The following is a 21,545-nucleotide window of genomic DNA, read 5'->3' on the forward strand; positions in this document are numbered from 1 at the left end:
CCTCTCAGTCAGGATCTTTCGGATTTCACGGCTAACAGCCTACAAAGAATAGGTCAGTTAAAACAGATATTTCCCTCCAGGAAGGCTGAAGTATATGGCCAACCTGCATTTGTGAGGAACCCTCCAGGAAACAATTGACATTTCTTCAAACTTATAGTTTCTAGTTGTGCCTGAAGAAGGCCTCAGGGATTCTGCTCACAAGATTAAGGCAATTAAAATTGCTAGGAAACCTGTCAAGACGAGAAACAAGAATGCTAAGCGCGGAGAAGACGATAGAGTCATACCTACTCTTAAACCGAAGCACTTGTATTCTGGAAAGAGCGCCAACGGAACGAGGCACAGTCGCTAAGATAGGAAATGATATTTTTCTATTCAACTTGGATAACTTAATGTTTCATAACAGCAACTTCAAAATTTTCATCACTGATCTTGTTTTCTCATAACTCGAAACTACCCCACATTTTTGTTTATCTTATCTGGTATTTGGCTGATCATAAATGTTGGATGAAATCATTAGCTTACCTATTAAACTTAAAACTTTCAAACCCATAGATATCAAGAACTCCAATGATAGATTTTGAAATGATCCTTCCCAATTTGTAAAACGTAGAAGTTTGAGAGTCTAGGAATTTCTCTCAAAGCAGAAAGAACTGATTCCAACATTCTCCAAAGCAATAGCAAGCCATGTCATAATAATATCTTCCTGATGATTGAAAACAAAATTCCAACTTAGAAATACTGAATCGAGGAAATTACAGGTCTATGAGATCAGATTGCATATTTTGTAACAATTTGGATAATAATAAATATAAATATGAATAATGGACTCATAATCGATAAACCACGGAAACAGACCTTAGAAGCTCGAAGACCATGGCATAGAATAACAATATCTTTGGTTCCAACAAAATAGAGGAAGAAGAATCTTGGTTCAGAACTTTTACCAAACACTTGGTGAGCATTGCGCTAAATGACAAATTTTGCACCAATTCTCCATCAATTCATCAATTACAGCTTGCAACAACAACAAATAACAACACAACAACGAGTATAGTTGATTGAACGGAAACCGCAACGGCAAGAGTGGAGCCGCAGTGTGCGTCTGTTTGAGGTATGGTGTCATTTCTCAATCTTGGTTCAATAACCTTGATATTTGCTACTCAAGGAATATAAACTAACACCTAAAATAAATATTATATAGAATCTCAAAGTTGGTATCTAAGGAATGGAACAACGAAGGTGGTGATTGTGGTTCAGATAGTGTGGTGGAATAGGACGGTGGCGATGGTTCGGGAAATGATGGATTGGCGGCGGAATCAGACGGTGGTGTCGGGTTGGAAGAGAAATATAAATATAAATATTAACTTATACTATTTTATAAATAAAAATTAATTTTTTTTACTTTTCCTATTTACGCCCGTTATTGAAAAAAAAGGAGTAATAAACATTTGATTATAATATTTTTTTTAATTTACACCCGTTTTTTTAAAAATAGGGTGTCCATGGTTACTTGTCAATATTAAAAATGAGATTTTATTTACGAATATGCCATCTTGTGTCTTATTTACACCCGTTTTTAGTATAATGGGTGTAAATTTATAAATTGTATTGTCATTTTTGCACTAGTGTGATCAGATGTGGAAATTAAATGAGGGAGTATGATGCGCATGCGTGTTCTGAGGCGTTGGATGAGCTGTTAAGCAAGATCAGATGGTCCAGACTTTGAGGCACATGGTACACGTTACACCTGCAAAACACTTGATTAGAGATAAATTCAAAAAACACGCGCGCGCTTCTGAACCAATGGGAGGAAGACACGTCTTCGTCTTCAACCTTCAGACAAGGCCTTTGACAGCGCTTTTGTAAAAAAGCGCTATAGTAAGTGAACCCTAAATCTGCAAAATAACGAATAGGGGTAAACAAGCATAAAAATCAGGCGCGATGGCACCATTGGATTCGTCTTGTTCCACTGAATGTAACCATGTCCTTAATTTTGCTTAATTTTGGCCCTAATGAAAAACCCTAATTTTGAACTAAGCAAACCCTAAAATGGTATATGATACAAACAACCATTAAAGTCCAATTGAAGCTCCAGAAACGACCAGAGCTTCAAACCAAACACAATTATGCATCTACATCTTGTTAAATGTGCGTGAATTATGAGATATAAGTTGGTTTTAGTTTGAACAAACAGTGGCTTTATATAGCTCGATTCAGTGAAGTTTATGACTTGGAAATGATTGGAATTGTTTCAGTGTAGCTCAGAGATGATGTTTGAATGTTTATTTTATATTGAAATGGACTGAAACTTAAAATTCGAATTTCAAGTTTCTTTGAAAATTACAAGTGGTTACAAGTATGCTATATGCTTATGGATGCTTCTGAACTCGTCTCTCTCGTTACTGAACTAAGATAGCTTATTTATAAGCTATGTGTGCTTACAATTGAAGCTAATATGTGCCTTAGTTGCCTTTGTTGAAACTTTGGTTTTTTAATATTAAAAACCTTTGAAAAATTGACCAAGTCTTGCTCTCCTTCAATGCACCTGCCTTGCTCTTCAATTCTCTGCAGAAGATGAAGATTCCTTAGGGGTGAGTCATGCTTGGAAGTTAAGCTACCATTATCCATGCATTTTCCTTTTAATTTTAATCTTAAAGTAAGATAAAATCATGCAAAAATGGATAAAAAAAGGTATGGGCTTAGTCTTGGTCGTGGGATGCCCATAATATCATGGAAATGATGTTTGAATGCTGAAAACTTGGCCCCATTTGGAAAAAATGCCATTTTGAACAATGTTGATTTCATGTATTTTCCCAAAATTTAGCCAACTTCAACAAGGTGTAAATCCTTCAATTTTTGTCATATGAAGGAGATCTTGCACTTTTTGGAAACCTCAAAGAGTCCTCTAACCAATGCCTTTGGTCTCATGTCAAAATGATTTTTGAAGCTCCTTGTGTGTCCTTTTGAAAAAAGTGTCTTTTTGTTGACTTTGAAAATGACCTGTAATGTCTTTGATCATATTTTTCAAATGGTGAATCCAATGACCATGGGATCAATGGCATTTGAAAGATAATTGAATTTCCTTCAAAACAAGCTTTGGTTTGAATTTTTTGGATGAAGGATGAGAGAGTTATGATCAGTCAAAGTTGAGTTGACTTTTCAGGCAAAAACCCTAATTTTGAATCTTAGGGTTTTGTTGATTTTTGATCTTTCCTTGATGAATTATGATCATCCAATGATCAAATGATGAATCCTTTGACAAAATATGGACTTTGACAAAAAATTTCATTTTTGACTGTCTGTTGACTTTTTTGGTCAAACGGGTCGTCTGTTGACTGTTTGAGCTGCTGACGGTGCGTCTGAGTGAATTGAAGTTTGAAAATTTGTATGATGGTACTTTGAGATATATGGATGTGTATGAAATCCATTTGAGCTCTCAAAAACTTGTTGCTCCTGTAAAAACAAGAAAAACCCTGATTAGGGACTGTTTGTGTAGGAGACAGTTAAGCGTACCTGATTTTTGTGCAGTGTTGAGTCTCTGCTAATCGCGTGATATTCAGAGGACTTCTAGAACAAAAATCTTGGAATTTTGAATTGTGAAAGATTGATTTGATTGATGGTACAAAACACTGAGAATTGTACTGCCAGCAGTTTGGCTGTCAACTGACTGTTCAGGTATTGATGTAGCAGTTAGAGTGAAAAATCAACAGTCAAAGTTAATTTTCTTTTTTGTTGTTTTTTGTTTTTGTTTTATGTGAAAAATGAAAGTTTATTTACATGACTTGTTAGAAAAACACAGACATAATAAATAACTAATATTTACGGTATGCGGGCAAAATTACCGATAATAACCCTGAAAATCATTTAATGCACAGAAATAGGAATATTTGACTGGCAGAAAACACACAAAATATTATCTTAGTAATTAAGCAATATTATGACAAATAGTACAACATTTAATACTGACAGTACAAATATCACATACTATATTGAACAGTACGACGAATAAACGGTACATTTAAGAAATAAGAAATACGGCAAATTTTAAGAATGACGATTAATGACCCATGCTATGAACAATAACATGTAGATGATTGGGAGTGCAACCATTGCAGGTCCACACTCTTCAGGACTATGCAGGCAGAAGAAAGTCATGATCACCGTAGCAATGGTGATGACTGTAAGAAACAGTGTCTCTATCCACTTTGCCATTCTTGTCAGGGAAGAAGAGAAAATAGATATGAGATAGGAATTTGAAAGATGAGTTGGAATTTGATGTGAGATTTTATGGAAGAAAATGAGAGGTATTTATAGAATGGAAAGAAGGAAAGAGACGTTGGGGAATGATGTGATTCCGTACAAAAGGAAAATTTGAGTGGAAGTAAGATTTGAAAGAAAGTGTATGATAGTGTTGGAAAAAAGAGAGATTTGATTTTTGAAAAAGAGATTTGAAAAGATTTTTGCAAATAATGGAATATAGTACAAAAATTAGTGGGAAACAAAAGATAATAATAATAATCTACTTGTTACCAGTACAGTCTGAGTTTCCTGATTCTGCGCCTGCAAAAAGATTTAACTCTGTACCAATTGTGTCAGTACCATTTATCTGTAAATAAATAAATAGCATGTGTGAAGTAATAAACAGTATTTGGTGTTTGCGTAAGAATAAATTCAACTGCAAGCCAAATTACTGTATAAGAAAAATTCTAAAAACTAAGTATTTCATATGTCAGGATATTTGTTGAAATAAAAATCCATGATTATATGAGACCCTTAATTTTCAGATTGGGGTTTTCTTGAAAAATATGTGGGCAAATTTTGGGGTATAACAATAGCATACATGTATTTTCATCATTCTAAAAACCGATCAATCATCATCATATAGATTATCCTACAAGGTTCGTTTAGCTCAAAACGGCGCATCAAACGGACCAACGGTTAAAAAGTTATGCATATTTGAACTTTTAAAAATATCTCAAAACACCAACAGCACGCGGCGCCATCACCAGTTCGCGGCACAAACTGAGCGTCCCAAAAATTCATTGGCTCTCTGCCAAGCTGTTCGCGGCGCTAACATCTACACGCGGCGCGAAACGAGAAAAAGTTACGCCTTCGCGACGCGAACACAGGTACGCGGCGCGACCTGAGCGTATCAAAACTTCCTGGCATTCTGCCCACCTGTTCGCGGCGCCAACCCTGTGCACGCGGCGCGAACCGGCGATTTCAGAAACCCCAACCTGCAGAAAACAACATTCTATGCATTCCAAACACACCCAATTCATACCAGTACGAACCTAGAGAAATAGAATGCACAAACAACACAAAATACGTCTCATAATACACCAATTACACATCAATTGAAACCATAACAACGCAGACATCATAGATTCAAACATAGAGATCAAACATCATACAATTGACTCAATCCCTAAACCTATCATATGACTCAATCGACCCGAATTCCACATCTATTCAGTATTATCAACCCCTACCCGATAATAGATGATAATCAGATAAGTCCCCCCTTACCTTAGACAAATTTCTTGATTCTTGGTCTCTCCCTCTACCGTTCTCCTTCACGTTCCTCGTTCCTCAGACTTCTGTTCTTTCACGTTCTTTCTTTCTTCCCAATTCCAATTATTTTATGAAAATAATAATAATATTAGTAAAGGGCCTTCCTATATCACACCCCCCCTTTTACTATTTCTCACATGGCCCAAATGCCATAAACCATTATTTATTTATTATTTTCACAAAATCCTTAATAATTCTAATTATTAATTCAATATTCTTGATTAAATTAATATTAAAATTATACGGGCGTTACATCTTACATATTACAAACCGGTTGATACTCCCTCCTATGGATCCTAAAGTAAAGCTTATTCCTAATCAGGGGCAACCATATACTGATCCTTCAGATATCAAAGCCTTATAGGAAAATTTAATTATCATACCTTGACTAGACACGATATAATTTTTCCCGTCAATGTAGTAAGTCAATTCCTAAACTCTCATTATGACAACCATTGGGATGTAGTTATTCGAATACTTAAGTATATCAAAGAATCATTTGGAAAAGGGCATGTTTTCTGTGATAGAGGCAACATCGATATCATTGGATATTTAGATACTGACTGGGCAGGAGATGCAAGTGATAGACGTTCTACATCAGGTTATTATGCTTTTATTGGTGGAAATTTGATCTCATGGAAAAGCAAAAAGAAAAATGTTGTTGCTTGATAAAGTACAGAAGATGAGTATCGAGCCATGACTCATGCCACATGTGAAGTCTTGTGGTTTAATCATTTACTACTTGAACTTCATTTTTGTGAAGCCGACCCTATGGAACTTGTATGTGATAACCATACAACTTTGCACCTCTCCTCCAATCCAGTATTTCACGAGAGGACAAAACATATTAAAGTTGATTGTCATTTTCTTAGAGATAAGATTACCACCAGGATCATCAAAACCTCATTTGTTAATTCTAGGGATCAACTTGCTGACCTCTTTACAAAATCTCTTCGGAAACATTGGATTACTTACATATGTGACAAGATGGATGCATATGATTTATATGCACCACCTTAAGGAGGAGTGTTGAGATATTATTTTATTATAAGATTAGTAGTATCAATTAGGATATTATTGTATCAAACCTTTCCTGTTTTAGTTTATTGATTATGAGGCTTAGACCTATATATACATGTGTATTCTCTCCACATAATAATAAAAATTTCATATTCAAGTATGACCAATAATGGTCAAAGTGGTTGTTTATGATGTTTAGAGTGGTGGTTAGAGCGATAGTTAATTATGATAATCAGTGGCAGTCAGAGTGATGATTTAAATTGGTTTAAGTGGCGGTTGAAGATTGTTCAAGTGAGGATTGATAGTGAGTATATTAGTGATTGTCGATGTTCAAAATGATGATTATGATGGAAATAACGAAGAATATAAGTATATAAAATGATAATCAGAGTATCAAACTGGTCATCAATTATGACTGAGGTTGTGGTTGGTCATGGTCAGTAGTATTCCTAATGGTAGTTTGAGGAAGATTATAGATAGATAAAATGATAGATAGATAAAATGATAGCAAATTCCTCAGCTACATTACAATACTTCGTGCCTTATATAGGAGCAACTCTGGATGAATATTTTATGTATTGTGAACTTCACACATTAATCATTTATGATGATCCCTCTAAACAAGCACAGACTTATCGCCAAATGTCTCTTCCATTACGAAGACCACCGGGTCGCGAAGCTTATCCCGGAGATGTTTTTATTTACATTCGTGTCTTTTGGAAAGAGCCACTAAATTAAGCTCTCAGTTAGGTGAAGGAAATATGAGTGCTTTACCAATAGTTGAGACCCAATCAAGAGATGTTTCAACTTATATTCCTACTAATGTAATTTCCATTACAGATGGCCAAATATTCTTATCTGCTGATTTATTCAATGCTTGGACCAGACCTGGAATTAGTGAGGGTATTTCTATTTCTAGAGTTGGATCGACGGTTCAAATAAAAGCCATGAAACAAGTAGCTGATAAAATATATTTGGAATTGACACAATTCGCAGAATTACAAACTTTTGCACAACTCTCTTCAGATCTCGATAAAGCTACACAAAATCAATTGTCAAGAGGTCAATGATTATATGAGTTGCTTAAACAATCTCAATCAACTCCTCTTATTGTGAAAGAAACATATAATAACTATTTATACTAAAAGGAATGGGTATCTTAATTTATCAAAAGTGATCGTAGTGATAATTAGGGGTGTTGGTTAATAATCATCGTGGAATTCTATACTTAAAGAATAGTGGTTGAATTAGTGACATAGTGTCTTAGTTTCAAAACTCTCTTAGTTTTTTTTTCTGCTGAATCATCTCATCTCATCTCATGTTGCATCTAAGAGGTTTTCCTTACCCCAACAATCTTTCTTCAACCCCAAAATGTCATCTTCTTCTCCTCAAACCCCACTCTTTCACCGCCGCCGCCGCCACAACCACTGCAGATTCAGATAAAAAATCTTTCACCATATCTTACCTCACTAACAATTGTGGTTTATCTCCACAAGATGCTCTCAAAGTATCCAAACGATTTACTTTCGAAACCCCCGAAAAACCCAATTCCGTCATCACCTTCTTCAAAACCCAAGGCTTCTCCGATGACCAGATACAATCCATTATTCGCAGGAATCCTCAGCTCATCCTTTCCAACCCCATCAAAACCATTCTCCCTAAGCTTCAATTTTTAGCTTCCAAAGGCGCTTCTCCCACCGACATAGTCGCCACCGTCACCGGAAGCCCCTATTTCCTAACATCAAGCCTCAAACGCATTATTCAAACTTTTGAATTGGTAAGAAGTTTCTGTCCGTCTGATCAAAAAGCTATTGCTATAATCATTGTCTGTCCAACTTTATTCCGAACGAAACCAAATCTTCAATTTTTACTCGTTTCCGGTGTCAATCGTTCAGGCATTTACTTTTTGCTTCGTTCTAGACCTTCTGTATTTTGTTCTACTGATGTGAGAAAGGCTGTGGAGGAGATTAAGGAATTAGGGTTTGATCCTTCAAAATTCAAATTTTGTGTGGCGTTACTTGCCAAGAGGACTGTCGCTAAATCACAATGGGATGCTAAAGTTGATGCCTTGAAGAGTTGGGGTTGTTCTGAAGATGTCATTTTTGATGCCTTTAAAATACAGCCTAACTTTATGCTACGGTCACCAGATAAACTCAATGCGGTGATGCAATTTTGGGTCAAAGAGCTTGAATGGGATCCTTCAGTGCTCTTTGCAGCACCTGACCTATTCGGATGTAGTCTAGAGAAAAGGCTTGTTCCAAGGGCTTCAGTCGTCCGGTATCTTTTATCCAAAGGTTTGATGAAGAAGAGTGCTAGCTTGCGTACACCGTTTAGTTTGACTGAAGAGTTGTTCATGGAAAAGTATGTGGATTGTTATGAAGAAGAAGAAGCGTCTAAGCTATTAAGGCTATATCAGGGGAAGGATGCTAGCATATAGTGCTTCAATAAGTTGTCAAAACACATTTTGTTGTAGCTGAATAAACCAGCCATGTTATGTTTATTCATCTTTAACTGTGTTGTTCCACTTTCTGAGTAAGTTGGAACCTTTTTTGTTGTTGGTCACAGTTTGGACTTATATCCTCCTGTATTATGGAATTAGGACAATGCTTGGATTTCTAACAAAAAAACGAGGATGTTCTTGACAGGATCAGTTCTTGTTTTTGTCAGGTGATGCGATGTTGAGAGAATCATTTAGTGTTCAGTATAAGTTTGAGAAGAAAGGTTCTGGTGATTTACTGATGTTAGCACATCCTCTTCATCTTTAGTTTTTCTCTAAGATTCTAATGTTACAGTTTTGAGTGATTTTAAGTATCTCAGCACTCTCAAAGAGCTTGTCGGTGTTTGTGATTCATGTCTTTTGAAAACTGATCCTGTTTATATAACTTTGCATCCTAACAATAGTACCAATGAGTCATTTTGTATTGTGAGCAGATTGTTTGTTTTCCTGTGCTTTGGTAATTATATTATTAACAAAAAAAAGTTAAAAGTCAAAGATGTTGTAATATGATTTGTCAGAATTGTATAATAATGCTACATGACTTCTAGTTTCTTGTTTTGTAATACCAAGTTCAATCTCAGCACAATAAGGTTGTTACTATACTTGGCAACAAAACCAGTTTAAATTCTGATATACTATGTTTGCAACCTGAATTAACTTGTTTTCAACACTTATGTCGTGAATTTTTTTTTGCTATGCTCTCTACCCTCAAGAACAAGAATCCTATCTATTAGTAGGCTTAAACTTAACTGAGGATAGCACATTATGATCTGGTTTGATTCAAGTAGCCGACTCTACTTGGTAGAAAAAAAGACTATTTTTTGTATATAAGCAAGGCTTCATCATATAGGTATGTATGAATTATTACAATTTTATATCATTGAGATGAACAAATATGTCAAAATAGTGTAACACCTTTAGGCCACTGATGCTATAATCTCTTGTGAGTTGTGTTTTTTGCATATCTGTGCATCCATTTTTCCGTCTCGAACTGTTTCAACTTACAAGTCATTTTTGCTTCTTCAAGAGTATGTATGTTGTCTGAAATGGAAAACATATTTGAGGCCTCGATACTATTACTATTTATTGAAGATATGATAGGATTGGCTTAACTTAAGTTTGTTATATCTGTCAGGACTGACACCTATCAGCATGAATGTATCCTATCTACAGTAGCAGGTCAACTGTCTATAAATGCTACTAGTTGCTATTTCTTGTAACCAACTTTTAGTAAATCAAAAAGTTAGTTACACTAAAATGGAAATCCCATTTTTACTTTCTTCATGGTATCACATTGCTGAGTCAATCTATGGCCGCGTTTACTCCACTACCGGTGTTGCCTCCCTTTTCCGCTCAAATCTCCACTTCTCCAACTCCGACTGCGACTGATGAATTGCGCCGCCTGCATTTCTCACTCAAAATTGCGTACAAATTGGAAGAAAAGAATTTTCACCTTAGGCGCCAACAAGTAGAACCCCTACATCAATGCGCACGATCTCACAGACCTAGTTGTTTGCACTCGCATTCCGTCTCTGTTTCTGGATGATGAAGTTCGTCACATTAGATTTGTCAACCCTGTGTATTCTATTTGGATTCAGAAAGATTAAATGTTGTTGTCTTAGCTTCAGTTTGCGCTTTTTAGTGAGGTTCTCACGTGTGCTTGGTTGCTCTTTTGCACATCAACTATGTGATTGTCTCTTCAATTACTTTCAAAAGTAGACGCGTGCTAGAGCACATCATCTTAGGGTTGAATTGCGTGCAATTACACTTGACAGTTTGTCTATTCATGATTATATTCTGAAATTTTTTACAATTGTTGAAGCAATAAGCTTCCATTGAAGATTTTATTCCATGTTCTCATCATATTGATGTGATACTTGAAGGTTTGAGTGCTGAATATGCACCAATTTCTCTGTTATTGAGAGTAAATTTGGTGGAATGGACCTTGATGAAGTTGAGATCCTTCTTTTGGCTCATGAACTTCACCTTGCCAAGTTCAAAAAGCAACCAGCTCCAAACTTAATTTCGCTTAATCTCTCATGTTGTGCCTCAGTTATCCTCTCTTGAAGATTTGCAACCTGCTAGTGCTGATTCCTCACCATTACATGATGGTTCCTATAATCTAAAGCAATATGATCAAGATTTTCATGGTGGTAAGACCAATCATGGTGGTCATAATAGTAGAGACAAAGGAGGCAGGTTTTCTAATAACAACATTTAGTGCCAAGTGTGTTCATGTTTTGGTCACTTTGCTCTAAACTACTGGCACTGGTTTAATCATCAGTTTCAACCTTCTTTTAGTGGAAATACTTACAACCAGAGTTCATGGCATGGTAGTCCTAACTTCTATGGTTGGTTTTCCAATAATGTGTGGTCAAGACCTCCTCCACCTGCATGATCCTTCACTCACAAGTCCTCCAAGCATATTTGTTGCTAATACCTTGCCCTAAACCTCCACTTCTAGGTTTCCCGACTAAAGGACATCTTATCATGTCACAAGTGATGCCAAAAATCTTCAAAAGTCATTCCTTTTGAAGGTCTTGACCAGATCTTCAACAAGTCATTGCTATAGGGAATACAGTGATAACTTTGTTGGATGAGAGGCTAGTGATAGACTTGAGAAAAAGCTTAGGATAAGGGAACCTAAATTCTTTAAACAAAACATCTTTAGAGATATACAATCTTTAAGAAAGGATAGCCAGGTTTGAGTTTGAACAATAAGGTATAAGGGACTTGGAAGTTAATGGAGGATGAAAGCAACCTATTTATGAGACAAACTGAGTGGAAAAGACATAGTTCCAATAAGATTAAGGAAAAGAAGCCTGAATTAGAAGGGTGAGGCCAAGGTCCACTATGTGTTTGTGTTTTCTCTCAATCACACCATTTTGATGGTGTGTACGAGGGTATATGACTATGTGAATGATGCTTAGGTCAGTTAGGAATTTAGTGAAGGGTATATGACTATGTGAAGGAGTTTACTAAGTCTGAATTGTGTGAGGTTGGATAGGGGAAGGGAAAGAGCTAGAACCGGTAAAGTGAATGTGCAAATCTTGGTCATTGCCTATGTAATTTGTTCATGTCCTTCGATGGGAGTGAGTTGTTGAAGATTTTTTGCATCACTTGTAACATGATAAGATGCTCCTGAGTCACGGAACCAAGATGTAGGAGTGGAAGGTAGAGTGTTGGCCACAAAGGTGCTGGGAGGAATTAGTAGTGGAAAGGCATGCCTTGGTGGTTGAGGTGGCCTAGTCCAAATATTGTTGCCAAATTGAGTGGTATAACTCTGCTAGGGAGTTTGATTGTAAGGATTGCCACTGAAGAAAAAAGATTGGAACTGTTGGTTGAACCTATGCCAGCAGTTCAAAGCAGAATGCTCAAACCTAGAGAAAACTTGACATTGTATGTTGGAAAGTCGACCTCCTCTACCTCTGCCATTTTTTCCACCACGGCCAGGTTTGACACCTCTAAAGGCTTGGTAATCATACTCAGGATTTTGTTGAGTGATTTGGGGAGGAGGAGGAGGTTCAGAACTAGCAGTTTGAGAGTCAACAGTAATTTGTGATGAAGGCACAATATGAGTTAGATTCAAGGGAACAAGATCTGGAATTGAAGTTTCCTTGAACTTTGCAAGTCTAAGCTCATGAACAACTAACAGAATTTCAACTTCATCCAAGTCCATGATGTCAAACTTGTTCTTAATATCAGGAAATACTGGAGCATATTTTGAAGACAAACCTTCAAGTATAACATCTAAGTGATGTGAACTTGGTAGAGGGTCACCAATGGAAGCTAAGGCATCAACAAAAGTTCTGATCTTGAACAAATAATCATGAATTGATAAAGAATCAAGCATAATAGCATGGAGTTTCACACGCAACTGACAAGCACTTGCACATGTTTGCTTTTGAAAGTAACTGAACAATCAATCCTATAGTTGATGTGCGTGAGAACATCCTAGCACGTGAGAGAGAATTTTGCTAGAGAGCGTAGATTGAAGCCAAGATAACAACATTTGATCCTTTTGAAGCCACATAGAGTACTCAGGATTCACAAATTCAGAGTTGTGAGCCACATCATCAAGGAATTGAGGTCGAATTCGTGTGCAAACCACAAATTTAATGCAATTGTGTGCGTTGATGTAAGGTTTAACTTGTTGACGCCAAAGATGAAAATTCTTCTCATCCAGTTTCTGCTTTCTGCGCAATCTTGAGCGAGAATTTGAGACAACGCAAGTCATTGTTTGCAGACATTGCTGCCGGCGCCAGAGTTGTGGAGACTTGAGCTGAAGTAGACGACGAAGACGGTGGGGGAGATGCCATGGCCTAGAATTGTGTTAGCAATCTGATACCATGATAGAGTTTGTAATTGCACTGTTCATTTCAGTTGTAGCTAGCTTTTCATTGATTGAGTTTGTTAGTTACAAATAGTGAGCAACTGGTTGCATTTATAGTGGCGACCAGTTGGCCTGGTGTAGCAGGTGAAATACAGTCCAAGCTGACACCTGTCAGTCTTGGCAGTTATGATAGTTCTAAACTAACTGTCCTAGCATACCTCTAAATTCTTATTCTTATTTTTATATAGATCAAAAGAACAGATTGTGGAGTGCTTTTGAAATAAGTGGGCATTTTTTGATAACATTTCTTATTTGTTTTTCTGATTCTATTGAAGGAAATCAATATGTTTAAATAACTATCCTGCACATAGAATGATTTAAATCTGATTGAGGTAGTTATAAATTATAATGATTTTTTTTGGTTATATTCTATATATGGTGTTCTTGATTTTTGCGTAAATCTATGAAGAAGCCTATACTGTCCTCTATTTTTTATTTTTATTTTTTAAATCAGATAATAGAATAAATTAAGTTTTTGGTTCAAGTTTTTGAGTAACTATCTTGTTTGTTATTATAACTAAGTTCCCAGTACCTTTTCCTTAGCAGCTCAGCCTAGTTTGGATGACTATTTGACACACTGTTGGATGACTATATGTGTTGCTGTTAGACTATTATTTACTTTTAAGTGAACGTATTTATATTATGGGTCACGTCACCAGCTTTTTAACTATTGTTATACACTATGAAACATACTGGAACAGATGGTCAATTCATAAAGATTACTTAAATGTATAAAAAGAGGATATAAGTTCTATCTTTGCTTTTGGTAAAAATTGAAATTTCTTAAAATCATTGAAGTTAAACTTATTATGTAAATTATGTTTGAGCGTGACAAAAATTTGTTCCCTATCTCTGAAACTTTGCATGGTTATACTGCCATAATGATTTTACAAATACCAAAACTTTTTCGCACAATCATTTGGGCTTACATGGTTTTTCCTGTACACATGTTTATCGTTTGATTGTGCTTTATTGCTATGAAAACTCAAAAACACCTAAACTATTCATGGTGTCATAGAACTCTGCTGAACATTTATGATATTGCTGCAGAGTGATTTGGCAAATTCAATCCAATGTGCAGTGTGTTTCTAAATTGCAGAGTGATTTGGCATAGAATGGTATGTGTAACTAGGGATGTCAATTGCATCTGTTAATGGGGATCCTGTGGGGAATATCTGTGCGGAGATCCGAAGTTGGGGATTTTTTTTCTCCGTGGGGATGGGGGTGGAGGGAAAAGTTCCCCCGATAACACTTTGGGGCGGGGATTGGAAAAGTATCATCCGTTCCCGTGGATTCCCCGACTCCGACGATATATTTTAATTTATATATTTTATATATTATATAATTATATAATTTTACATGAAAAATATCAATGTATTAGAAAATGAAGAGTCATTAGAAGTTATAGATTTGTCACACATAATCAACCACTTGCGTTGGACGACATCGGTATTGTTGTAGTAAATTAGTGGAAGTACGATAGCAAGTTATGTTACTATTTATTTATTTATTTTAACATAAAAAATATTAGCAACATCAAGTTCTTTTGCTTTTTTTTATTTATTATTGATGCAAGATGTATTTTTATTTTTTTTATAAAATAAAGATGCAAATATATGCGTTTTAAAAAATACGGAAAAAAAAAAACAAAATACTAGTGTCATATTTTTGATCAAAAAGTGTAGAAATTTTCTTAAGATTTGATCTCCGTGGATATCCGTGGGGATCTGTGGGGATGGGGATGGGGGGAAATATTCCCCCGTGGCGGGGATTGGAGATGGGGATGGGGACTAAATTTGGGGGCGGGGCGGGGAGTGGAGAAACATCCTCCGAACAATATCTGCCCCGTTGACATCCCTATGTGTAACACCCATAATTTCAGTTTATTAATTTAATTTGGATTTAAATTAAATAATTGGAATTTGAGAATTTAAATTGGAATTTGAGAATTTAAATTGGATTTAATTGGAAAATGAGGGAGTAAGAGCTATTGGGCTTATGGTGTGGTGATAGTAAAAGAGGAGTGCTAATTAGTTAGGCCTTTTACTAAGTTGTGGTTAATTTATTTTATTTTATTTTTCATAAAATAAGAAAAAGGAACCATTTGGGGAGAAAAAGAAGAACACGTGAAAAGAGCAAGAGAAGAGAAAGAGGCAAGAACGTGAAACCGGAAGGAGAGCATTCAAGAAATTCATCGAGGTAAGGGGGGACTCTTCCTTTTAGTATCTCTTATGTGATCTTAGGTAATAGGTAGATTGATGTATAGTTTGGTTCAATTCTATATTGGGATTGTTAGGTTAGAGTACTCTCATTTGGATTGAATTGATGATGATGGTGTGAACTATTTGGCTAATAATGATGTTTTATGGTGTATAATTGACTGTATGATGATTATATGCCTGTATGGGATGTCTGGAATCGTTTTTGGGTGAAAAGGATGCGAAATCGCAGAGTCTGAACGCAGACCCGTAATTCTGCAAAATCGCTAGGTCGCGCCGCGAACCTCTTTTTGCGCCGCGAACTGTTGGGCAGAATTCCAAGAAGTTGTGATACGCCCAGGTCGCGCCGCGTCCATGTGTTGGCGCCGCGAAGGCGTAACTTTTTCTCGTTCCGCGCCGCGAACCTGGTTGGCGCCGCGTGCTGTTAGTGACAGAACATTTCTTTAAAAATGCGTAACTTCAAACTGTAGGTCCGTTTTTAGTGCCGTTTTGGGCGTTGTGCAAGTAATTAAATGTTTTATATGATGAATGATGAATGTAGGCAGTGGCCGACTTTATTTCTATAAAGCTTGATTTAATTACTTGATGAAAATTGACATTGTGTGCATATGAGATAGGTGTAACAATGTAATTGATGTGATGATGAATTGGTTGTGATTATTATTGTGATTGTGATGAATGCATGACTATTTGAATGATGTTGAAAACATGTACATACTTATTCGGTGATGTGGTGATGATATGAGTTGTTCATCGTGATTCGGTGTGTTTTAAGTATGTTATATGTGTTTCATTCATTCATATGCATTGATGTTGGATCCCGGTGATGTTTGGATCGTTGGTGGACATATTTCCCATTGTGTGGAAATTGTGTCGGTGGGCCGTATCTCGATGAGGCGTAGATCGGTTAGGTGGATTGATTCCACGGTTTATTGGTACCACATGCATAGTGTCAGTTGTGTCATATGCATTCTGTCATAATATGATTGTATGGATTTCTGTAGTGTGTGTTGTAATCTATTATTGTGTGAGTTAATAATGGATGTGAATCTGAATATGTATAATTGGGTGAACGGTATATTATGATGCTTGTTGCTTATGAATTGCATAATATTTACTAATTGAGAATGAGACTCACCCTTACGTGTTGTCATTTTCAGATTGAGGAGTAGCGGCATTAGTGCTTGGTGAGGATGACTCGTAGAGTTTATCCGTTTATGTTGGGTCGTGTTGTTCATGCTCTGATCTGTAACACTGGGGAACGATAGTTATAGAGTTTTTATGAAATTATCCACTTTATTTGGTGTTGAATTATGATTCCATTTGGTTGTATTTGATGATGTTTAGTATTCCGCTGTGATAAACATGATTATGTTTTGGTGAACCGTTTCCTAATGAAGCATGACTTTGACCTTAGTTGATTTAATTATTTTGCATAATTGTGGCACCCTTGTGCATATGTTTTTACTCTGATTAATTATTAAAAATTGCCGCGGGGTTTAGAAGGGTGTGTTAGAACAAGATTTGTTCTGATCAATTATCTTAGTTTTGATGATAACAATAATATGAATTTTGCTTAAGGTAATATGGTACTCTAATCCAATGCAATTTCCTTTCAGGAAATATATAAAGAGTACGCATAATTCAGCGCTCAGAAGCTTTGTCTCAAAGGGTTCAGCATGCAACATCAGAACATGGTCTGGCAAGACATCAGAAGATGGTCGAAGCAGAATCAGAACATGGGTCTATGGAAGCATCAGAAGAACAAGAGAACAGAAGCACTGAAGTTCTGATGGTATCACGCTCAGAAGCACTTCAAGGTCAGAAGATCAGAAGATGCTATGCACCAAGCTGTTTGACTCTGATGATATTCAAACGTTGTATTCACAAACATCAGATCAGAAGAAAGTACAAGTGGCAAGCTACGCTGACTGACAAAAGGAACGTTAAAAGCTATTCTAGGCTACGTCAGTAGACACAGCGTGAACAAGGCTCGAGGTAGTTGACAAAAGCGTATAACATTAAATGCGATGCTGTACGGAACACGCAAAGCATTAAATGCATTCAACGGTCATCTTCTCCAAACGCCTATAAATATGAAGTTCTGAAGTGAAGCAAGGTTAACGATCCTGAACAAAACAACTCAAATTAACTTGCTGAAACGCTGTTCAAATTCAAAGCTCAGAATCTTCATCTTCATCAAAGCTCACTACATTGCTGTTGTAATATATTAGTGAGATTAAGCTTAAACGTTAAGAGAAATATCACAGTTGTGATTATCGCTTTTAAGAAGCATTTGTAAACTCTTAGAATTGATTACATTAAGTTGTAAGGAACTAGAGTGATCGTGTGGATCAGAATACTCTAGGAAGTCTTAGGAGTGAACTAAGCAGTTGTAACTAGAGTGATCGTGTGGATCAGTATACTCTAGAAAAGTCTTAGAGGGTATCTAAGCAGTTGTTCCTGGAGTGATCAGTGTGTGATCAGTAGACTCTGGAAGACTTAGTTGCTGACTAAGTGGAGAACTGTCATACCCCAAAATTTGCCCTCATATATTGTTAAATGTCATTTATTTTGAATAGGTGACATAGACCGGTTGGTAAGGATTTAAGTTTAAAAGGTACAAGGGCGAGAGGTCCCGGGTTCGAGTCTCACTTCTAACATTTTCCCTTTTATTGAATTCTAACTTTATTTCACTTTTATAAATAAAAAAAAAAATCACAAAAAAATTGTTTTTTTAATATTTAAATATTATTTTTGCATTTATTATTTATTAAAGAAAATACCTTTTTTTTTTTTTTTTTTTTTTTTTTTTTTTTTTTTTACTTTATTCACATTGTATTAAAAATAATAATCAAAAGAATTATAAGATAAAAAGATTTGAAAAGAATCTACACTTTTTTGCATTTTAGGTTGTTTTTTTAATTAGTTAAATATTATCATTAGACTCATAATTTTAATTTTGGGCTTTTGATTATTTTTAACTAATTACGGTCCATTTAACCTCAGGCATTTTAACCTAATTTTGCATCTTATAAATAGTCACCCACTTTCACATTTACAAGAGGAGAATTAACCCTTATCCCACAAAAACTTTTTTTCTTCACGTTCACAAACCATAAAACCCTTATTCACAAAACTTGTTTCTCCTACCAATTTTCATATGTACTGACAGTAACAAAACAATTTCGCAACACACCTAATTTTTTTTCCAGCCTTTTTACTAACCTATTCATATTCATAATTGACCTTTCATGTTTACCATTGACCAAGAAAAAGTCAATTTCTCCGTCCTAATTTTTTCTCTCACGTGAACTTTTTCACAACCAACACCATCTTCATAAATCTTGCACCAAACAAAACAACATCCTCACCACTAATTTTTCATTCACACATAAACCTTATCACTACCCATTGTTATGGAACTAACAAATTTGTAACCCACCATTAACAAATCTTCATACAACCTGCAGAAAAGAAGGAAATAATTTTCACTCAATAAAAATAACAATGTTTTGCTTTATTTATTCCTTTTTTTTCATGACAGGATAACAATCAATAAACTGAATTTCTGAACAGAAGAAAAAGAGAAAGGAGATCTCATCCGCAGCCATCACCTTGCAGATCTGAGTCAGTGTCGACATCTATCTGATCCGCCAACTGACCCGACGCGAGATCAACCAACAGCCGCTATACGGACGTCGCCATAACTGACGTCGACGCCACCATGCTCAGAACAACATCAGAACAGCCTCCGTCGACACCCAATCCCGCACACAGCTAGCCGCGGTGCGAATCGTCGTGAGTTCACCATCCTTGCATCCAATCGGTAACCTTTCTCTTTTCTTTTCCAACTATTGAATGAGTTTGTGTGTTTGGCTCGTGAATATAAGAATCTTTAATTTGAATCTTGAAATTTGAGTGTTGTTGATTTATTGTGAGAGAAGGGAAGATGGTTCAAGGAAAAAGAGAATTAATTTTCTTACCCTTTTCTGATACTGAACGTGTGTGTATGTTAGTGCTATCTCTTTTTATTTTTATTTCAATTCCTCCGCCATGTGTCAAATAATTATTAGTTTTTATATCATGTTTGGAAAAGTGAAAAATAACTAGTAATAAACATATAAATTAAAGAAGCTAAATGAAGAGCCCCTGTAACGTCACTCTCTTTTCTTTTCTTCTTTTTTTCATTTATTATATGTTGTTTATATGGTTAGATTAGTACTAAATATAATTAGTTAAGATTTATATATATTGCTAATCAATTTATTTTAAAAATATCAACATACAGTTTGTTTTAATTTTAGTTTCTTTTTAGATCTTAATATGATTATTTCTAAATTCTTTTTAATGTTTTTTTATTACTTATTTCTCACTTTTTTGTTTTTGCGAGGTACTACCATCGTGAGCATTTGATTGTTTTGCAAAATTCATAGCTTGTGCATGCTTCAGAGTTCCTCCGATTACGCGCCTGATCAAAATACAAAAGCTAAGTATTTTATTTTAAGTCTATTTTGTTTCCTTTTGATTGCCCTTATATTTTCTGAACTGTGCATACATTCATTCCTTCTATTTTTTGCCTTGCCTCCTTTCAGGGTGCCCTAGCAACCATATCAGATCAAATCAAAGCTAAGTACCCTCGCCTATTTAATTATTGTTTTTTTATATTCTTTATTTTTAGGGTTAATCCCGCTCGCCTTCGAATTAGCCATACACTCACCCTAGTTTTTTTGGTTTGCTTGTCTTTTCAGGGATCAATGATTCTAAAGCAAGCTACGAGTTTGGTAACCCTGAACCCTACTGTATTTGTTTATTTCTGTTTTATTATTACTTATGCCAAACCCTATTAAGGGATCCGCTGGTTGCAATTCCCCTCTCCTCCGCTGGTTTCATTCTCCCCCTTCCCTTTATTGCTTTATATTATTGCGTGGTACTAATTAAAAGATAAATATCTGAACATAATCACGTGATTGTTGCACACACGCACCCTTTTGGGGTAACCCTCTCTGTTGCCTTGTTGCCTTGTTGCCTTGTTGCCTGTTGCCTGTTGCCTTTGTGTTTTTTGCAGAATAAGTCACGACCCTCGAATTCGAGGATACCTCAGCCATGTTGCCTCGATAAAAAGGTCACGACCCTAATGATGCTGCCTTCGATACACAAATGACCTCGACCCTCGGATGTTGCCTACGGAAAAAGGCTGAGGTATCTTCTGGCTGCCTACGAAAATGGCTTATTCTGATCCTTGCCTTAGACTACCTGCCCTTCTATGGCATGGGACAGTCTTATGGCAAAGGATGCTTCGATGACCCTTCAACCTCCAAACGAAAGGCTTCCTGCCCTCTTATGGCAAGGATAGGCCCTTTCATTCTGAAAGGCAAAAAGAGACCTATCATCTGAGTTTAAGGTAATTGCCCCTAATTGCCTTGCAATGCTCAAACTTTTATTATATTCTTTCTCATAATTTTTCAAAAGGGCAACGCTCATTTACGAGCTAAAGTCCCTATCTCTTTCATCTACATTTTCTAAACAAACGAGCAAGCAAAGCAATTAAGAGCCCATGGAAAACCATGGATGCAAATGGTGCCTTACACCTTCCCTTTGCATAAATTACCCCCCGAACTCAGATTTTCTTAAAAGGTTTTTTTTCTGTTTCTTTTTGCCTTTCCGAATATAGTTTGGATAAAATAAAAGTCGGTGGCGACTCTTGCTTAACCGCGATATTTCGATCGATAAAAAGTCAGTTCACCGTATAACAGAACTGGCGACTCTGCTGGGGATATTTCCGATAAAAGAGGGGTTACCTTAAAAGTTTAGGAATCACATAATTGTTTTCTATTGTTTG

The 21,545-nt window shown here is 36.1% G+C and overlaps 1 protein-coding gene and 1 pseudogene across 1 annotated transcript; both read left to right on the plus strand.

Moving 5' to 3' along the window:
* The first annotated feature begins 7,095 nt into the window (after positions 1-7,095).
* LOC131594546 (ATP synthase subunit alpha, chloroplastic-like) lies at positions 7,096-7,800 on the plus strand (annotated as a pseudogene).
* Positions 7,801-7,848: 48 nt separating this feature from the next.
* LOC131631597 (uncharacterized) lies at positions 7,849-9,656 on the plus strand. Its single transcript, XM_058902387.1, has one exon. The coding sequence runs from the start codon at positions 7,913-7,915 to the stop codon at positions 9,029-9,031; it is 1,119 nt and encodes a 372-aa protein (XP_058758370.1). The 5' UTR covers positions 7,849-7,912; the 3' UTR covers positions 9,032-9,656.
* Positions 9,657-21,545: the final 11,889 nt, after the last annotated feature.

The sequence above is a fragment of the Vicia villosa genome, linkage group LG1, assembly GCF_029867415.1.
Source record: "Vicia villosa cultivar HV-30 ecotype Madison, WI linkage group LG1, Vvil1.0, whole genome shotgun sequence".
NCBI classification, from domain to species: Eukaryota; Viridiplantae; Streptophyta; class Magnoliopsida; order Fabales; family Fabaceae; genus Vicia; species Vicia villosa.